At 43.2% G+C, this 20000-nt stretch overlaps 3 protein-coding genes across 3 annotated transcripts in view; 2 read left to right on the top strand and 1 right to left on the bottom strand.

The window, feature by feature from the left end:
- Positions 1-485, bottom strand: part of LOC143040941 ((3R)-3-hydroxyacyl-CoA dehydrogenase-like) — a 7590-nt gene extending 7105 nt beyond the window's left edge. The window contains exon 1 of the mRNA XM_076212377.1: positions 458-485. Within this exon, the coding sequence (XP_076068492.1) occupies positions 458-485 (28 nt within the window). The remainder of the gene's footprint in view (positions 1-457) is intronic.
- The window catches only part of LOC143041097 (uncharacterized), a 72116-nt gene extending 61514 nt beyond the window's left edge, over positions 1-10602 (top strand). The window contains exon 2 of the mRNA XM_076212801.1: positions 6154-10602. Within this exon, the coding sequence (XP_076068916.1) occupies positions 6154-6240 (87 nt within the window). The 3' untranslated portion in view covers positions 6241-10602. The remainder of the gene's footprint in view (positions 1-6153) is intronic.
- Positions 10603-14175: 3573 nt separating this feature from the next.
- The window catches only part of LOC143041285 (uncharacterized), a 19592-nt gene continuing 13767 nt past the window's right edge, over positions 14176-20000 (top strand). Inside the window, exons 1-6 of the mRNA XM_076213113.1 lie at positions 14176-14218; positions 15209-15325; positions 15795-15988; positions 17195-17379; positions 18179-18309; positions 19145-19222. Coding sequence (XP_076069228.1) covers positions 14182-14218; positions 15209-15325; positions 15795-15988; positions 17195-17379; positions 18179-18309; positions 19145-19222 — 742 coding nt within the window. The 5' untranslated portion in view covers positions 14176-14181. The remainder of the gene's footprint in view (positions 14219-15208; positions 15326-15794; positions 15989-17194; positions 17380-18178; positions 18310-19144; positions 19223-20000) is intronic.

The following is a 20000-nucleotide window of genomic DNA, read 5'->3' as shown; positions in this document are numbered from 1 at the left end:
TGTCACAAGTAAACTCGTAGTACAGACTCTATGCCTCTGAAAGGTAACTCACTCTCTTAATCCTGACAATCTCTTGACAGAACTCGAAGTTCTGAGGTTCAGCGACTGCGGACATCTAAACCTGACCCACAGTGTACTGGAAGTCCATCTCCCAATGTTGAGTATTTAGCATGTTGGTGTGTGTATATGCGGTCATTTCCTTATAATTATTTTTGTGAACACAATCGCATTGCTGCAACAAGGAAGAACATACGTGGCAGGGCTCCCATGTGGCATGGGGCAGGTCCGATTGTCCGCTATGGCGAGCTCGTTACAGGCTTCAGTGCTGAAGCGACCTTACCTCGACCGGCTACGCATCCAGCCCCAACCTTCTCACGCCCCCCTACGAACTGAACAAGAAAGAAAATAGGTCTGTTTCAGCCAGAAACAAAGTCCCCAAATGTCAACTTATCCTTACCTGTGACCAGTGCCAGTTTGCTCTCCATTCCGGGCATGAGTCGCCCTCCTATTACGACCTCGAGTGGGACTTGAGATGCCTGGAGTGGCCGTCGGAGGCTTCGAGGTGGAGGTTCGAGAAGGAAACCGACCTGAAGCGGTTGTCCGCGGGTGAGCAAAAGATTGAGGTGGAGGGTGACAACGAAGGGTGAGGGGTGAGGGTGACCTTAGAGTGTGGCTTTAGAGAAGAGCAAGAATGCTCAAGGGTGAGTTTGGGTCATAGAAGGGTGACTTTGATTTAGGTTAGGTTAGGTTAGGTTAGAGTTAGGTTAGAGTTAGGGTTAGCTTGGGTTAGAGTTGGGGATAGTTAGGTTAGGTTGGGTTAGGTTAGATTAGGTTGGGTTAGGTTATAAGTTTCGCACGGGAGCGGAAATCTTGAATGAGTGGTTCCTCCGTGGGGTGTTTATACGAAAACAGAGGAACACAAGCACGAGTTCGATGTTCGGAGATCAAACTCAGTGGAACGACTTCGACCGGCCGGGGCTTTCGGAGGGAATGACGCTTCTGCAGAGTTCTTGCGAGCAGGAGCTAGACCTCCATGAGTGAGAGACGGCAAAGAACAATCCAATACGCCCCAAGATGAAGTCGGATACCCTCCAATTTCTGATAAGCCTTTGGAAAGTATGCAGAGAGATTTAATTTTATTGGAGGCGTATGTTGGCGGTTACGAGAAATGAGGAGGTGAGGAGGAGAGCGTGGATGGAAAGGGAGCTAACAGATAGGGCATACAAAAGAATGATGGGATGGTTTGGGTACATGGAAAGAACGAGGGAAAAGAAAAATGTGTGAAAAGCAAAGGTGGATGGAGTGAACTTGAGGTGAAGATCGAGGACAGGATGAATGGATGGGGTGAAAGGGGCCCATGAGTACAAGATGAATGTCTGCTGTAGTGCAGGAAGGAAGAGGGCAGGGAATAGGTATACGTGGAAAGATAGGGCTGGTCAAAGATTAAAATATTGGGATGGTTTGGGAATATGGAAAGAATGAGTAAAGAAAGATTAACAAAAGAGGTGCGGAAGGAGGAGGTGGATGGAATGAACCTGAGGGGAAGACCGCTAATGAGATGGATGGATGGGGTGAAAGGGGTTCTGAGCATGAGGGGAATGTCTGTTGAGCAGGGAAAGGAGAAGTCAGGGGATAGGTGTGCATGGAGAATGATTGTGAGTGGATGATAAACTGACACAAATCAAAGGGAGTTTTCCTCGTCTTCTCTATTTTCGCATGAGGGTGAGGGTCGCCATGTAATGAAGAGTAGGTAAGGTCAGCACTGGTTAAGTAAGGTTAGATTAGATTAAATTGATTTGGGTTAGGTTATGTTATGTTGAGTTAGGTTAACTTAGCTTAGGTTAAAAATAGGTTGGGCTAGGTTAGGTTACGTTTGGGGTTAGGTTAGCTTAGGTTAGGTTATGTTACGTTCGGGTTAGGTTAGCTCAGCTTAGGTTAGGTTAGGGTCACAGTGGGTTGGGTTAGGACAGCTTAGATTGTTAGGTTAGGTTAACTTACGTTAGGGCTAGGCTAGCTTAGAATAGGTTAGGTTAAAGTTAGGTTAGGTTAGGTTAGGTTAACTCAGCTTAGCTTGACCTAGGGTGGGTTGGGTTAGGTTAAGATAGGTTGAGTAACATCAGGGTAAGGTTAACGTAGGGTGGGTTTGGCTAGGTTAGGTTAGGTTAAATTTGGTTAGTTTAGTTTAGGTTAGGTTACGGTGGGTTGGCTTAGGTTAGGAAAAGTTAGGTTACGTTAAGGCTAGGTTAGCTAAGCTTAGCTTAGCTTAGGGTTATGGTGGGTTGGGTTAGGTTAAATTTGGTTAGGTTAGGTTAGGTTAGGTTAAATTTGGTTAGGCTAGGTCAGGTTAGGTTAGGGGTAGACTCGTGGAGTGGTACTAAACTTGGCAAAGGGGCATGATGATCTAATAGAGGTACTCAAATGGGTCAATGGTTTTAACAAGGGTGATACAGGCAAGGTCATCATATCAAGACAGCAGGATCGGACTTGTAGTAATGGTTCAAGTTAGACAAATTTAGGTTAAAGAACGAAGTAGGTAAGAACTGGCTACCAACAGAGTGGTTAGCAAATGGAATAGGTTTGGTAACCATGTAGTGAGTTCTGAAACAATTGGTTGTTTTAAGAGAAGGTGAGATAACTTTATGATAGGGATGGAAGGTGGTAAGGGACACGGAACTGCCTTGTGTATGCCTTAAGGTCTCTTGCAGTCTCTGAATCACTAGGAGATGGTTCGAGTTCCAGTAAGGGCTGAAGGGTCTTAAATCATCGTTTTCTGACAGAGGCAGGCATGTCTAGTCATCTCGCAGTGCGAGTAGATGTAATGAAACATAATGATAATAATGATAGTAATAATGATAATACTAATGATAACAATGTTAATAATGATAGTAATAATGATAACACTAATGATGATAATGGTGATAATGATAATGATAATGATAATGATAATAATAATAACAATAATAATAATAATAATAATAATAATAATAATAATAATAATAATAATAATAATAATAATAATAATAATAATAATAATAATAATTATGACAATAATGATAACAATAATACTAATGATAAGAATAATAATAATAATAATAATAATAATAATAATAATAATAATGATAATAATAATAATAATAATAATAATAATAATAATAATAATAATAATAATAATAATAATAATAATAATAATAGTAATAATAATAATAATAGTAATAATAGTAATAATAATGATGATAATAATAATGATAATAATATTAACAATAATGATAATAATGATAATAATAACAATAATAGTAATAGAAATAATTATAGAATTATTATCATGATTGTCGTTGTTGTTGTTATTGTTGTTATTCTTCCTCTTCGTCCTTTTCTTCGTCTTCTTCTTCTCTTCTTCTTCTTAGTGTTATTACTATCATAGTCTTGCTTATCAGGCATTGAGGGCTTTGTGCGCAGAGAAGTGTGGTGTCATTGTAACAACAAGATCATGTCTGCTTAGTAACGGATTTGTGAGCCAGCATATACATATATACATATACACATATATATATATGTGTGTATGTTAAAGACAGATTGAACATTTTTAGAAGCTCTGCCATGGGATACGAACCCTGACCCGTGCGTCGATAATCACGAGCCCAAGACGCTAGCGACCATGCTACATGGTGATGGTTCAAAAGGACTGTACTAGTCCCCGACCACGCTTCACGTAACATTGGAAGATCTAGTCTCATTTTCATCCAATCCCCGTATTAGGCGAGCCCTCCGACAAGTTGTGTATGTTAAAGACATATTGAACATTTTTAGAAGCTCTGCCATGGGATACGAACCCTGACCCGTGCGTCGATAATCACGAGGCCAAGACGCTAGCGACCATGCTACACGGTGATGGTTCAAAAGGACTGTACTAGTCCCCGACCACGCTTCACGTAACATTGGAAGATCTAGTCTAATTTTCATCCAATCCCCGTATTAAGCGAACCCTCCGACAAGTTGTGTATGTTAAAGACAGATTGAACATTTTTTGAAGCTCTGCCATGGGATACGAACCCTGCCCCGTGCGTCGATAATCACGAGGCCAAGACGCTAGCGACCATGCTACATGGTGATGGTTCAAAAGGACTGTACTAGTCCCCGACCACGCTTCACGTAACCATCAACATGTAGCATGGTCGCTAGCGTCTTGGCCTCGTGATTATCGACGCACGGGTCAGGGTTCGTATCCCATGGCAGAGCTTCTAAAAATGTTCAATCTGTCTTTAACATACACAACTTGTCGGAGGGCTCGCCTAATACGGGGATTGGATGAAAATGAGACTAGATCTTCCAATGTTACGTGAAGCGTGGTCGGGGACTAGTACAGTCCTTTTGAACCATCACCATGTAGCATGGTCGCTAGCGTCTTGGCCTCGTGATTATCGACGCACGGGTCAGGGTTCGTATCCCATGGCAGAGCTATAAAAAAAAAAAAAAAAAAATATATATATATATATATATATATATATATATATGTATATATATATATGCATATATATATATATATATATATATATATATATATATACTATAATAAAGTAGTAGCTTCTGTCTGTCTGTCTGTCTGTTTGTTTGTTTACGAACCTCTCCTAGGGTTTTGGAGATAGACCCCCATAACCATATATACTCTGATACCCTATCACTCCAGGTACTTGGATAACTATATTTCATTAAAAAAAAAAATAGTTTTGGCTAGGGTTAAGGGTCCAAGGGCTATGTTTTGGTAACTCGCCAATATTGTAGTGTCCCCTTAACACGATTGGCATTTTGTGACAAAAATTACTGTGATTAAACAAACCATTGTATGTGTTCATAAATAGTATTTATATTTGTGAAATTAATGTCGCCACAAGCAATGATAGCCTTTGTAAGGCGAAAGCATGTAAATGTAAAATGAATGTATAATTTTACCAAATGTTTGAATATTTGTTATTTCTATTTTACTTATTCGCGGGCGGTAATATATTCGAGTTCAAAGATAAAAGGTTGGTTCAATTCTTCTCTTACGGCCGAATATATTTCATTTCCAAAGGGCGTCTCACTCCTCAAATTTCTTTTTTTCTTACTTTCTTAACATCTTATTTGTGTTACCTTTTCCACTGAGTTATAGTGATACGTGTAACTAGAAAGGAGCAATTCTCGTGGGGTCCCGTCTCTTATCTCCGATCAATCATATCTAGTTCCAAACTATGATTTATTTCTTTATCCTCCAGGTGTATGTGTGTACATATGTGTGTGCAATTCACCTCATGGTCTTGGACCACGTGTTGGACTTGTGATTGACAGCCATTACCCTCCCAGAGGAGAGTTCAGAGCTCATATGTGACCCAAAACATGGGTCATGCTGTGGCCTTACACACACACACACACACACACACACACACACACACACACACACACACACACACACACACACACACACACACACACACACACACACACACACACACACACACACACACACACACACACACACACACACACACACACACACACACACACACACACAAACACACACAGACTTTCATCAGTCTATATCTTGGATTGATCATCATCAATGTCTTTCAGTCGTAATATGTCAAACAGGTTTCCGTCTATTATGGCACATTCCGATGGAGATTGCGACATGGTGTTCGAATTTCAGTGGCAGCCGGCATGGAGAATTGTAAATACAAAATTGATATGAAATTATAGAAATGTTGAGGCATTCTGACGGGTTGAGGCTAGTGGGAGAAGGAAATACAGGTGTCTTGGTCTGAGTTTATACCTGACTAATTTCGCTGGTATGCTTTTTCAAAGAAATTGTGTACAAAATGGGTTGTGGGCATTTATACATAAAGAAGACTTCACCACCTTTCCCCGTTGCCTGTGTTGGCCACATGCGTGGACACCACCAGGAAATGCCAATGAATTTATTGCATAACAATAAATATTGAGAATGAACGCAAAAACATAATATAAAAAAGAACAGAGTATGGAGCTGGTGATAACAAAGGGAGAATATGATTAGAGAATACGTTACATGGGTTGATGACATTAATAAAATGATAAAAATACATGTATATCAATAAAAGCGTGGTACACGGTGTTTAAATGTTTCAATATTTTCTTCTGCAGGATAAGTTGGTGTCGGGGTGTCTGATGTCGTCCCATCGCGCTCCGGAGGTTGTCAAGTGCGACACCATCGGCCTCAGGTACTTCTGACGCACAGGATCCCGTCCGAAGGTGGAGCTCCCGTAGGAAGAACTCCCGCCGGGGGATCTCCTGTCGGAGGAAGAAGAAGGAAGAGGAGGAAGAAGAAGAGGAGGACCTGGGGTGGATAAGTAGGATGATATTTATCCTTATCTCCTGACAAAGAAGTTCCCGTCGGAGGAACTCCCGTCGGAGGAAGAAGAGGAGTGATGCTAAGGACCTGGAATAGATAGATAGGATGATCCTTATCCTTATCTCCTGTCGGAGGAGTCCTTTCAGAAGAGGAGGAAGAAGAAGGAGGAGTGACTGACGATGTGTAACGTAAAAAGTCAAAACGTTCCGTGTGTAAACAAAGTATACAGCGAAGAACGTTCGTGTCATTGTGTAATAACTCACAATCCCACTCTCGCGAAGTGGGAAGTGAGAAACCCCTGGTAGGGCGATGTTTGGGTCGCCTCCCCGTCTGGCCAGGGCTGTCGGGGACCAACGCAGGAAGTACGCAGCGGGTCCCGGGTTATGAGTTCAATGGGCTACCGCGCGGACCAATAACGTTTGTACATTCTGTATATCTCTCATATAGAAAACACTATCAATTTATAGACTTCTAGATACGTGGTCAAGTGAATCTCAGTCATAGAGCAGGTGTTCTAGAAAAGCACATTTCTATTTCCAAAGACAAATGACCGAGAAGGAAAAATGTACATTCACAAATCCAGAAAAAAAAAGAGCGATATTGTCAGATGGATCCTGTGGCCACACCAACCAGCCAGACAGCCCATTTTACAAAAGAGTGCTTTTGAGGAATTTTGTGAGAGATGGATTCTGGATCTTTGGGCAAGTCAGACTGTGACGTCATCAGACAAGACCGTGTGGGTATTTGGTGCCAAAGTTCGACGACAAAGTGTCTCTGTAATTCGGCACGAGTGGACAACAAGCGAAATGTCTTGGATAATTAAGTACCGAGAAGATTATCAATGGCGGACAAATTTCCAATCACTTGTGAATGAAAACCATTTTAAACATATCCTAAAAAGTGTCTCTAAAATTCAGAAACAAAAGGGGACAAATGTTCAATCACGTGTGAATTAGAACCCTTTCTAACATGGCGAAAAAGTGTCTCTATAATTCGGAAACAAAAGGGGACAAATGTTCAATCATATGTGGCTTAAAACCTTTTCTAATATGGCGAAAAAGTGTCTCTATAATTCGAAAACAAAGGCGGACAAATGTTCAATCATATGTGGATTAAAACCTTTTCTAATATGGCGAAAAAGTGTCTCTATAATTCGGAAACAAAGGCGGACAAATGTTCAATCATATGTGGATTAAAACCTTTTCTAATATGACGAAAAAAAATGCCTCTGTAATTCAGAAACAATAATGGACATTTGTTCAATCACGTGTGGAGGAAACCCTATTCAAATATGTCCCCCAAAAAGTGTCTTTATAATTCAGAAATAAAGGTGGATGATTGTTCAACATGACAAAATAAAAAGTTTACAATTCGTAAAATAAACGAAAATTCTTGGTTACTTGTCCAACCGAGACAAGAACTCACATGCGGACAATTTCTCACTTAAAGGGTCATCAGACTGGACTTCCACGGGCTTCAGCATCGACAGTTGAGAGTCCGTTTGAGTAAAAACGACTTCGATTACAGTATTTTATTTTTCAAATTTCCAAATATCAAATTATCTTCTTGTCATATATAACAAAGCTGAATAATGAACTAAGACATTACAAACCTATACAAATGTTAGACGTACTGGTGAAATGTTCTAAGAAAATTCTAGATTTCTGCAAGCGAAGTCATATCCTAGTTATTCAAATAAAGGCTGGAGTTAAAATGTGTGAGGAAAAATAGACCAGTGTATATATATTCTTTCTAATACAAATGACTACAAACTTGCGGCGGAGGTCGAGGTGACGGCGGTTCGAACCCTGCCGCCAGCGAGCTGGACCAAGGGCATGGTCCATTAGATTCCACGCTACATAGTCCTCTGTACGGGGCATAATCCTAGCCTCCTGATAGAGGGAATTTACGACGTTAAACCGAATCAGTCACTCACAAAGCGGTGGATGACACATTCACATCTTCATTGCGCTTGTCCTGTCCCTTTTATAGCCTAAAGAGCTCTAAAGTTTGTCCTCTTCTCTCACCTCAGCCTGAAGAACCCTGAAGCTTGTCATCTTCTCTCACTTCAGCCTGAGGGGCCCTGAAGTTTGTCCCTTTCTTTCACTTCAGCCTGGGGGTCCCTGGAGCTTGTCCCTTTTTGTCAATTCAGCCTGAAAGGCTCTGAAGCTTGTTTTCGATGAAAACTGAGTAAAACAACAACAGCACGGTCATCGCAAAGTTGAGGTCTGGGCGGATGACGGAAGGCCCTGTAAGGCCCCCGTCTTTCCAGGACTTGGAAGGCCTCACGAAGAGACCTTCACTCCTTCTCTCTTCAAAAAAGAAAGAAAGAAAAAAAAATGGTCAAGCGTGAGTAAACGACAGCATCAGATTGGGTTCGAAGCCTAGACCGTGTTACCACAAGACCAAGGTGGTATCACTTAGAGACAACGGGCGTCAAAATAAAGTCACATGAAAGCGGACCTATTGTACTAAATTCCGTCAGGCGGTTTCATCAAACTCAGTGTGGTTCTTTCTACAGCGAAAGGGTTGAAATATCCTCGAGTGGGTTGAAATATCCTTGAGTGGGTTGAAATGTTCTCGAGTAGTTTGAAATGTTCTCGAGTGGGTTGAAATGTCCTCGAGTGGGTTGAAATGTCCTCGAGTGGGCTAAAATGTCCTTGAATGGGTTGAAATATCCTCGAGTTGATTGAAATGTCCTCGAGTGGGTTGAAATATCTTTGAGTGGTCGAAATGTTCTCGAGTTGTTTGAAGTGTCCTCGATTGTTTTGAAATGTCCTAGAATGAGCTGAATGCCCTCGAATGGGTTGAAATGTCCTCAAGTGGGTTTAGATATCCTCGAGTGGGTTGAAATGTCCTCGAGTTGTTTGAAGTGTCCTCGATTGTTTTGAAATGTTCTAGAGTGAGTTGAATGTCCTTGAGTGGGTTGAAATGTCATCAAGTGGGTTGAAATGTCCTCGAGTGGGCTGAAATGTCCTCAAGTCGTTCCATACGTACCGGGTGACCTTTGTTTTATTCATCTGTACCCGGAGAACGAATCTCTCTCTTACTTTGTACCTTGAGAACAAAGCTCTCTGTCTTTCTCTCTCTCTCTCTCTCTCTCTCTCTCTTTCTCTATCTCTCTCTTTCTCTCTCTCTCTCTCTCTCTCTCTCTCTCTGTCTATCTGTCTGTCTCTCTCTATGTCCCCTCTCTCTTTCTCTCTCTTTCTCTCTTTTTTAATGCAAGAGATCCTTCCGTGGACCTTCTAGAAGAGAGAAAGACTAAAGGTCTCTTCCTCGCGAGACCTTCCAAGTCCTAGAAGGTCGGGGCGGCCTTTCGTCTGTTGAGAAAGGGTCTGTCGCTTTTGTAAGACCGACTGCTTGCAGGTTTATCTCTGATTTTTATCACAGATCCTTTATCACATATTTTTTAACATAAACTGATCACAGATTGATCATATATTTTCATCACTGATTAATCACATATTTTCTGTCGGAACACAGTTTTTTGATCACAGATTGATCAGAGACTGATACAAGATTGTTTTATTACATACTGATCACAATATTTTTCTTGTCACAGATTGATCACACATTTCTGATCACAGATTGAAAGTTGTCCAGTTGAATTAACTGTTCAACGGTTCAATTATTCACAGACTGTATGGTTATGTATGTGTATTAACACACACTCGCATTCTTAAAGGAATATTTAGGACCCAATAGAGTGCAGGCGATAAACAGCCTAACGCCAAAAGGCAATAAGGACCACAATAGCTTCGACCCACAGTGTGATTTATTTCAGGTTGTATTGTTGCTCAATTTATTGTTGAAAAACGTCAAAGATTATCTTAGGTTAAGGAATTTCGCGCATGTGTGTAGAGAATCGCTTGTTTAACGTGTCAGGTTGAGATTTGTATACGTCCACACGCATGCACACACACGCACACAAACACACACACACACACACACACACACACACACACACACACACACACACACACACACACACACACACACACACACACACACACACACACACACACACACACACACACACACACACACACACACACACACACACACACACACACACACACACACACACACACACACACACACACACACACACACACACACACACACACACACACACACGTGTATATATAAGAATATATATGTCTAAAGATTTCAGATTCCATGTATATAGGGTTTAATACCCCATATTTAGAGTTTCCTTTTACGAAATAAAATATAATAACTTGTACAAATGATGCGTTTCTTTCGCCTTCTATCTATGTCTCCCTGTTTACCTTCCAAGGGGGGGGAGAGAGAGAGAGAGAGAGAGAGAGAGAGAGAGAGAGAGAGAGAGAGAGAGAGAGAGAGAGAGAGAGAGAGAGAGAGAGAGAGAGAGAGAGAGAGAGAGAGAGAGAGAGAGAGAGAGAGAGAGAGAGAGAGAGAGAGAGAGAGAGAGAGAGAGAGAGAGAGAGAGAGAGAGAGAGAGAGAGAGAGAGAGAGAGAGAGAGAGAGAGAGAGAGAGAGAGAGAGAGAGAGAGAGAGAGAGAGAGAGAGAGAAAGAGAGAGAGAGAGCACAAGAATGAAGGAGACTACAAGAGATCATAAGACCTACACCAGGCAGTTCCATGTTCCTTACCATTTGTTATTACCATCCATAAAGTTATCTTATCTTATCTTAAAACGACCGATTGCTTCAGTGCTGGTCGCATGGTTACTCAGTTGGTAAACCAGGTTTTGTCAATTTCCATTTTAAACTTAAATTTGTCCAAACAAAATTCACTACTACGAGTCCCTCCCTGCTGTCTTAATATGATGACCTTTTCTGCATCAAATCCCTTTCCCCACTCGAATACCTCTATTAGATCGCCTCGTACTCTTCGTCTTCCCAGAGAGTGTAAGTTAAGGTGCTTAAGCTTGAAAAAGAAAGTGGGAAGGAAAGGAGAAGCGTCGACAATATGCCTCTCCGTGAAGAAGAATTGCACTGCTGTCTGTGTTGTGTAAGTCTGGGTTTGAGTGTTTCTATATCATCGGCATAAAGTAGTTGGAGCAGACTTTCAAGTCTCCGTATGTGGAAAGATGGGGGTATAGACAGATTGATAGATAAACAGAAATTTACAGAGAGATAGAGAAATGTATAGCTATAGATAGTTGATAGATATAGATAAATAGGTAGATGAATAGATACAGATAGAAACATAGAAATATACAGAGCGATAGAGAAATGCATATAGAAATATAGATAGATATATACAGATAAATAGGTAGATGAATAGATACAGATAGATAGAGACATAGATAGGTTGCTGCCAGGCTGGTCGTGTGAAGAAGATCGGACCAATCAGCGTACTCCGTTCAGAGTCGTCCGGTAGGATGATCTGTAGTGAGAGTATAAATACTGTTCATTAACGCATGCCTGTCACTGATGCAGGTCACTAACTCCAATTCTCCTGCCCAGCCTCTTGAACCACGACACATATTCTAATAAATATCCCTAAAATACGCCCAATGGCAATAGTCCCCTTTTATATACGACTATCTTTTAATTTTCATACATCGTTCTCTTCCTCTCTCACAAACATTGATCCCGTATGAGCGGATGGGCTGTTCTAGATAGCCCATAGTTCACTCTGAAGATGACTTGTAGTCGAAATGTCAGTAAAATAGTGTTTCTGATCCGATCCGTGTTTCGCACCAACTTTTTGATATACAGATGTATTTCCATGTCATACGTCAAGTATCAGAATATAGATTCAGACTTATACAGTCCAACCATTCAGTAAAGAACGTTATTGAAATAAAAAGGTGTATCACTCGCCTGTATATTCACTGTAGGTCATAATGCAATATATCCGAATGCAGAAGAATTGTCTACTATAATGACTCATTGTTTAACTATAAACGGGGTACATCATATTCTATAATATATGCACTCACACACACGCCTCATATTAAAAATGTAATGCGATTAGAAATATTGAAATGGGCGGAACATGTTACAAGGATGGAAGAAGAGAGATGGCCTAAGAAAGTGTCCAATATTGGAGTAAACATGGACGACAACCACTTGTACAACCTAGAAAAGACTGGATGTGTGTTGGTGAAGATGTACAGATATGCCGAATGGAACAAAGAGAATGGAAGGCAGTGGCACAGGGTTGACAGACATGCTGAGACATTTCATGAACGGTTATGGGTCGCCAAGTGGCCCAAAAACCAGCGGAAAAAGAGAGTAAGCGCGCGCACGCACACACACACACACACACACACACACACACACACACACACACACACACACACACACACACACACACACACACACACACACACACACACACACACACACACACACACACACACACACACACACACACACACACACACACACACACACACACACACACACACACACATATGCGCGCATGAAACACATGGGCTCAGGAATTTACCATACGAAGACAAGCTTAGGCACCTTAACTTACTCTCTCTGGAAAGATGTAGAGTACAGGGGTGATCTAACTTGGGTTAAGGGCTTTGATAACAAGGATGATGCAGAAAAGGTCATCATATTGAGACACCAGGATAGGAGTCATAGTAATGGGTTTAAAACTGACAAAATTAGGTTTAAGAAGGAAATAGACAAGAACTGGTTTACCAATAAAATGGTTAATGATTGAAATAGACTTAGTAACTATGTAATGAGCGTTGAAACTATCTGTTCTTTTACAAGAAGGTTAGATAGCTTCATGGATGAGGATGATAGATGGTAATGGAAATAAAATCGCCCAGTGTAGGTCTTATGGTCTCTTGCCGTTTACTCCATTTTAATATTCTTTTGTTCTTAAGAGAAGGTGAGATAACTTTATCGATGAGGATGACAGGTGGTAAGGGGCATGGAACTGACTAGTGTAGGCCTTATGGTCCCTTGCAGTCTTCTCCATTCTTATGTTCTTCTGCAACACAATCTCCTAAAGGAGAAAGACCCTCCTCCCGCTGTAATTCCCCCGTAGATCGACATCTTGTGACATCTCAGGGAGGATCTTAGGCCCTACACACCAAGGTCCATATAATACATGGACCTTGCTACACACAAAACTCATAAAACAAGATGACGATATTTTTCGCGGAATTCAGCGGGTGCTTAATCTTATCTTGGCGCCGGTTCGACTGTTCTTTGCCGCCTTTCACTCATGGGGGTCTGGCTCCTCAAAAGAACTCATAAGCATCATTCTCTCCTGAAACCCCGGCCGGTCGAAATCGCTCCACTGAGTCACTGAGTTTGGGCTCCGAGCGTCGAACCCGTGCTTATGTTCCTCTGTTTTTGTACAAACACCCCGCGGAGGGACTACTCATTCAAGATTTTCGCTCCCTTGCTAAATTTATAATCTAACCTAACCTAACCTAACCTAACCTAACCTAACCCAACCTAACCCAACCTAATCTAGCCTAACCTAACCCAATCTAACTTAACCCTAACCTAACCTAACCCAATCTAACCTAACCCAACCTAACCTAACCCAACCTAACCTACGCTAACCTAATCTAACCTAACCTAAATCAAAGTCACCCTTCTATGTCCCAAACTCACCCTTGAGCATCCTTGCTCTTTTCTAAAGCCACACTCGCAAAGACAGTCATTCTTTGCTCTAAGGTCACCCTCACCCTTCACCCTTCGTTGTCACCCTCCACCTCAATCTCTTGCTCACCCGGGGACAACCGCTTCAGGTCGGTCTCCTCCTCGAACCTCCACCTCGAAGCCTCGAAGCCTCCGACAGCCACTCCAGGCTTCTCAAGTCCCACTCGAGGTCGCAGCGGGAGGGCCACTCATGCCCAGAATGGAAGGCAAACTGGCACTGGTCACAGGTAAGGATGTGTTGACATTTGGGGGACTTTGTGGCTGACACCGATCCATTTTCTTGCTTGTTTAGTTCGTAGGGGGGCGTGAGAAGGTTGGGGCTGGACACGTAGCTGGTCGAGACAAGGTCGCTTCAGTACTGGAGCCTGTAACGAGCTCGCCATAGCGGACACTCGAACTTGCCCTATGCCACATGGGAGCCCTGCCATGTATGTTCCTCCTTGTTGCAGCAATGTGATTGTGTTGAAAAAAATTATAAGTAAACTCCCGTATATCTGCATATCAACATGCTAAATACTCAACAACAAGGGATGAGATTCAATGCGTCATGGGTCACTTTTTGGTGTCCTCAGCGGTGCACGTGAACTAAGATATCACTTCAACGTTTACCCAGCTGAACCTCAAAACTTCGAGTTGTATCAAGAGATGATGAGGATTAATAGAGTGAGTTACCTTTCCAATGGCATAGGATCTGTTCTAGGGAATTTGAGACCTAACCAGCTTTCCATTCAGAGACTCTCAAGATGATTGTGACTCTATTTACTTATCTATTTATTCATTCTATATCTACTTGCTTAAAAGCCGTACTCTCCTCGGACTTATAAGCTAGCTTCTGCTTTTCAACCGTTGGCATATAACAAATCCTCATTCAGATCTGATCCCAATGCTGGATGTTCAACAACTTAATGAAGGACAAATTTTCAACCCTAGGATCATTCTGATACCAAAAAGGTATGCTATAACAATGTAAAATAAATGTAGATTGAGATACAGGGGTCTCGGTTAACGATGGACAGAATTTATTTCTTGTTTATTATTATAGGTTTGTTTATTTACGTATCTAGCTATTCATATTAATTTATTTTCAATCTTCTAAGTGCATCAGGCATAACCTTTCACAACGGGACGAAAGGACCGTAGTGAGTCAAAGAGACTGCCCCGTTCGCCCGGGAGTTAGCTGGGATCTGCAGTGGCTCACCAAGTCTTCTCCTTTGCAGGTGGTGCAAGCGGCATCGGGAGAGCCATCTGCCGGCAGCTGGACCGAGAGGGCGCCCGGGTTGCGGTTGCCGACTTGAACCTCTCCGGGGCTCAGGAGACGGTGAACATGTTGAAAAGTGAGTCTCTCTCTCTCTCTCTCTCTCTCTCTCTCTCTCTCTCTCTCTCTCTCTCTCTCTCTCTCTCTCTCTCTCTCTCTCTCTCTATCTCTCTCTCTCTTTCTCTCCAAGAAGGAAATAGGCAAGAATTGTTTTACCCACAAAGTGGTTAACGAATGGAATAGACTTAGTAACCTTGATGTAGTGAGCGCTGAAACACTTGGCTGTTTGAAGAGAAATTTAGATAACTTTATGGATGGGGATAAGTGGTAATGGACATGGGACTGTCTAGCGTAGGCCTTATGGTCTCTTGCAGTCTCTTCCATTCTTATGTCCTTAAGAGACTTGCAGCTTTGGGGCTCAGAGGACATTCCTTGTCCGTTCAACATAAGAACATAGGAATGGGGGAAACTGCAAGAGGCCATAAGGCCTACACTAGTCAGTTCCATTACCATCTACCACCCTGAAGTGTGACCCAACATGTCCACAGATCCGGAGAACCACCTGGCGGTGCACATGGACGTCGCCAACAAGGAATCGGTCACGAGTGGCCTCGACTCCGTCAAGAAGGTCTTCGGAGCTCCTCCGACCCTCCTCGCCCACTGCGCGGGCTACCTCCACATGTCACCCTTGGTGGTCCTCCCGGAGGAGGAGTTCGACCGCATGATTAAAGTCAACCTCAAGGTGATGTGTGTGTGTTTAATTGATTGTGATTGTGATTGTGATACTTGATTGTGATTGTGTACTCATGAAGTCCCACCTTTGTGTCTTCACTTGTCAAACTTAATTTCATTTATGGCCGTTCGGGAGACCAGTGGACACCGTGTCGAACTCATGAGCAGGTGGTCGTGAGTTCGATTCCCGGTACCCGCTGTGTGCTTCTTGTGTTGGTTCCCGATAGCTCTGGCCAGGCAGGGAGGCGACCCAAACATTGGTCTAAAAATCCCAGCGGCTTGCAGCAACTGACAAAGACTGCCCGGCAGGGATTTCTCTCTTCCTACTTCGTGGGAGTGGGATGGTGAGACGGAGAGTGATTTTATTTCTGGTGACTACTTGAGTTAGTTCTTCTCTGAATTTCCTCTACAAAACTATGCCTCCTTACCCCCTTCAAACAACCTGTCTTCTTATTTTTGTCTATGTTCTCGTGATCCTCTCTGCCTATGCCTACCTCTAATCTTAAGATCACCCTTTACTCTTCCCTATTCTAATGTTGACACTTCCAGATTTGTTATCTCTCCTTTTTGTCTTCTTTTTTGTTATATGTTGGTGATGTTCTTTCATCTTGTATGAGTAAATCCTGTCTGTTCATTCACTTCTCTATTCTATCGCATCACCACTTTCTCTTCCTTATTCCAATGTGGACAATCCTAAATTGCCTAATCTCTCCTCATATGTCTTCTCAGACAAGCTAGGGATCATTCTAGTCAATAACTTTTGAATTTCCTAAATTTTTCTTATATCTTTTTGTGGGGCGGACACATATAAACCCTTGCATTTACTTAGTTGTGGGGTAGAATTTTGCACTTCTCTACGATTCCTATACCACCACCGCTGCATACTCATACCTGGGTTAGATCAGATATTCAGTTACTTTTTCTTTCATCACATCCTCATTCGTATGTCTCTCCCGCCATACTATTTATGTGTTTATTTTTTCCGGCGACATATCAACTACGTGTATGTCTATGTACAATCAGTGAGTTAACGCCCACAAAAGGTTTATGATTTGGTCCCATTGTAAAGCTAGTTGAACTTGCTTGACAGTTAAGGAGCAAAAATCCTCTCAGGGTTGGGGTGGGGCGAACGGCGGTTCAGAGTATATCAGACCATGAAACCATGAAACCGAAATTGAATGTTATGCCTCAAACACCTGCTTGTCAATACTCTTAGGGCACGTTCCTGGTGACGCAGGCCTTGGCCAAGGCCCTCCAGGACGCCGACCCCAAGCAGGAGGGCTCTTTCGTGTTCATCTCAAGCATAGGCGTGAAGCACTTTATCAAGAACACGGGACACTACTCAGCCTCAAAAGCCGGAGTCCTCTCCCTCAGTAAGAGCTTCGCAGGGGAGCTGGCCGGGTGAGTTCAGCAGTGTTGTAGACTTCTTTTTTTTCCCTCCCTCCAACCCTTCCACTCTCTCTCTCTCTCTCTCTCTCTCCCGGGCAAGAAGGACAACACGTAACGAGGGGGCCACTTGTGTAAGTTAACTCGATTGGTTGTCCAATTATCTGTTTGTTCGCTTGTTTGTTTACAGGTTAATTTACTAATTCATCTATCTACTTATCCATTTACTTATTTGATCTATTTATTTAATTACATATCTATTTGGTGATTTGATTATTCATTTATTCGAATTCATTGGCCCGAGTTTAGATCAGCTGTGTCTGGGAAATAGTGGTCATCAGTTTCAACCTTTGCCTGAGAATCACCCCTCGGTGTTGAAAAAATGTGAAGGTGCATTACTATAAAAAGGGTTCTGGTACTCGCCGGGTAACCGAAGCTGCTCCCAGGGTAAGAGTCGGTGGGAGAGGTGTGCTGGGGCCATTTGGCCCCCAACTCTTTGGGTTGGGGGCGTTGGTCCCACGACAAAGACCCTGGCACACCAGAACCTCCATAATGTGTTTTATAGTATGGGGTAAAGTGTTATATCCTGGACGGTCATCCAGCCTCTTCTGGTAACTTAGAAAGGCTGGATGGTGGCCGAATCGCAGTCTGGCCAGGTACACTCTGTCCTCTCTCTCGAGAGAGGATTCAGAGGGATGGATATCATAACTATATGTTGTCTATCAGTTTGCTGATGGAACAGTGAGCGACATGATTATGGATATGTTTCTGGAGGCTGGTGTGATCCCCTGTACTGACAAGTGCCGTGTTTCAGAGATGGCATCCGGGTCAACGCGGTCCTTCCGGGCCTGACTGAGACCTCCATCATGGGTCCCAAGATGATGAAGATGAGCATCAAGGAGTCCATCCAAAAACAGATCATCAAGAGAGTTGGACAGCCCGAAGGTAAGAAGAACCATTTTCTCTAAAAAGGCATCAGACCCGTTAGAACCCTCTCAAAGTTAAGGCAGAACCATTTGGTTTATACGCGAGTGCAGAGTCGCCATGCAAGTGAAAAGGTGGAGGTGTTGTGTTCTGCTGTATTGCTTCTGAGCCGGGAAGTCGGCGGGGGTCGGGGAGGCACGGCCCATCATCTACAAGGAGCTCAGATGTCTTTTCAAAAGGAAACAGATGGGTGTTGGATGATCGTGGGATGGACGGAATGTGGGCGCTACTTGGCTAACTACTTCCCATGTGAGAGGGAAGAGGCCTTTTGACATGTAGATATCGATAAATAAGAGCATCAAGCCCATTATAGTCAGCCCCCAAAGACGAGTGAAGAACCGTTTTCTCTCTGGACGCATCGAATCCGTTCCAGCCCTATCCAGAGGTAAGAGAAGAAGCATTTTCTCTGTGAAGGCATCAAACCCATGACCCATTTTTGCTCCTTGAGGAACTAACGTTCATTCAGGGTCTCTACCTCACCCTCCACCTCCTTCCCTTTCCCTCACTCAGGAGTTCGCCTCCAATCCCCAACCCTATCCCTGACCCTAAACCTTACCCATAACCCCAAACCTTACTCTGACCCCAACCCCAACCTCAACCCCTACCCCCGGCTCCACTCTGGAGGCCCCAGCGTCGTGAGCGCTCCTTTCTACAGCCTCCCTCTCCTGTCCTCTCTCACCATCTCCCCCTCTCCCACCCTCGCCTTCCCGACCTCCCCCGGGCCATCCTTGCCCCAAGCAGTGAGTGATATGATTATGGTCCTGATCCGCTCCCTCTCGTCCACCTCCCTTCGCAGATATCGCCGAAGCTGTGGTGTTCCTCCTCTCCGACAGGAGCGGTTACGTCACCGGCGCCGAATACAGCATCGACGGAGGCTACCAACTCTAGATCTCCGGCCCCAGACACTCTCACCCGGCCCCCACGCCGCCCCGGTTCTGGGAAGGGGATACCCTCCCTCCTTCCTATCGCTGCCCAGCACATACCCTTCCTAGCACATGCACTTCTCCGCGAACGATTCACCAAGAGATCCGACCATAAGGAAAGGACAACATCCCACGGATGAGGAGGGCATGGAGGAGGACAGCAGCGGAGTGGAGGGATGGAAAGCGTCCTCCGTTTCTTCCCAGGATGGAGGGGAGGAAGTGACACCCATAGGGGTGTCACACAAGTCCCATGTGGTGTGGACTGCTTGCAAAATCACACACCCAAGCAATATCCTCATATGGGTTGTATAATTGTGAAACGAAGTGATAAAGCATACCAAAACAGAGTCCTTGACTTATCCTAATCTAACTTAACCTAACTTAACCTAACCTTACCTAACTTAGCCTAAACTAACTTAATGTAGCTTAACTTAACCTAACCTTACCTAAGATAAACTGTCTGAAGTCATCGTGGCACGTGGAATATATCATAAGGAACAGCAACAACAACAGCAACAGAACCACCACCACTGACACCACTACCAGCACTACCACGACCACCTCCTCCGCCACTACCACTGTTGGAAAATAGCTTGTCGAAAGAGAAACACTTATCTAATTTTCATAGATATTTTTCCGACACAACAAGTTTTTCAAACACTTCGGAGTAATTGAATTATAAGTTCATACACAAGACACTATACGTTCCTGCTCTAGCAGCTAAGGACT

Source organism: Oratosquilla oratoria, chromosome 30, assembly GCF_046742065.1.
Source record: "Oratosquilla oratoria isolate Oo_2021 chromosome 30, ASM4674206v1, whole genome shotgun sequence".
Taxonomy (NCBI): Eukaryota; Metazoa; Arthropoda; class Malacostraca; order Stomatopoda; family Squillidae; genus Oratosquilla; species Oratosquilla oratoria.
This window is presented reverse-complemented; position numbering and strand designations above follow the sequence as displayed.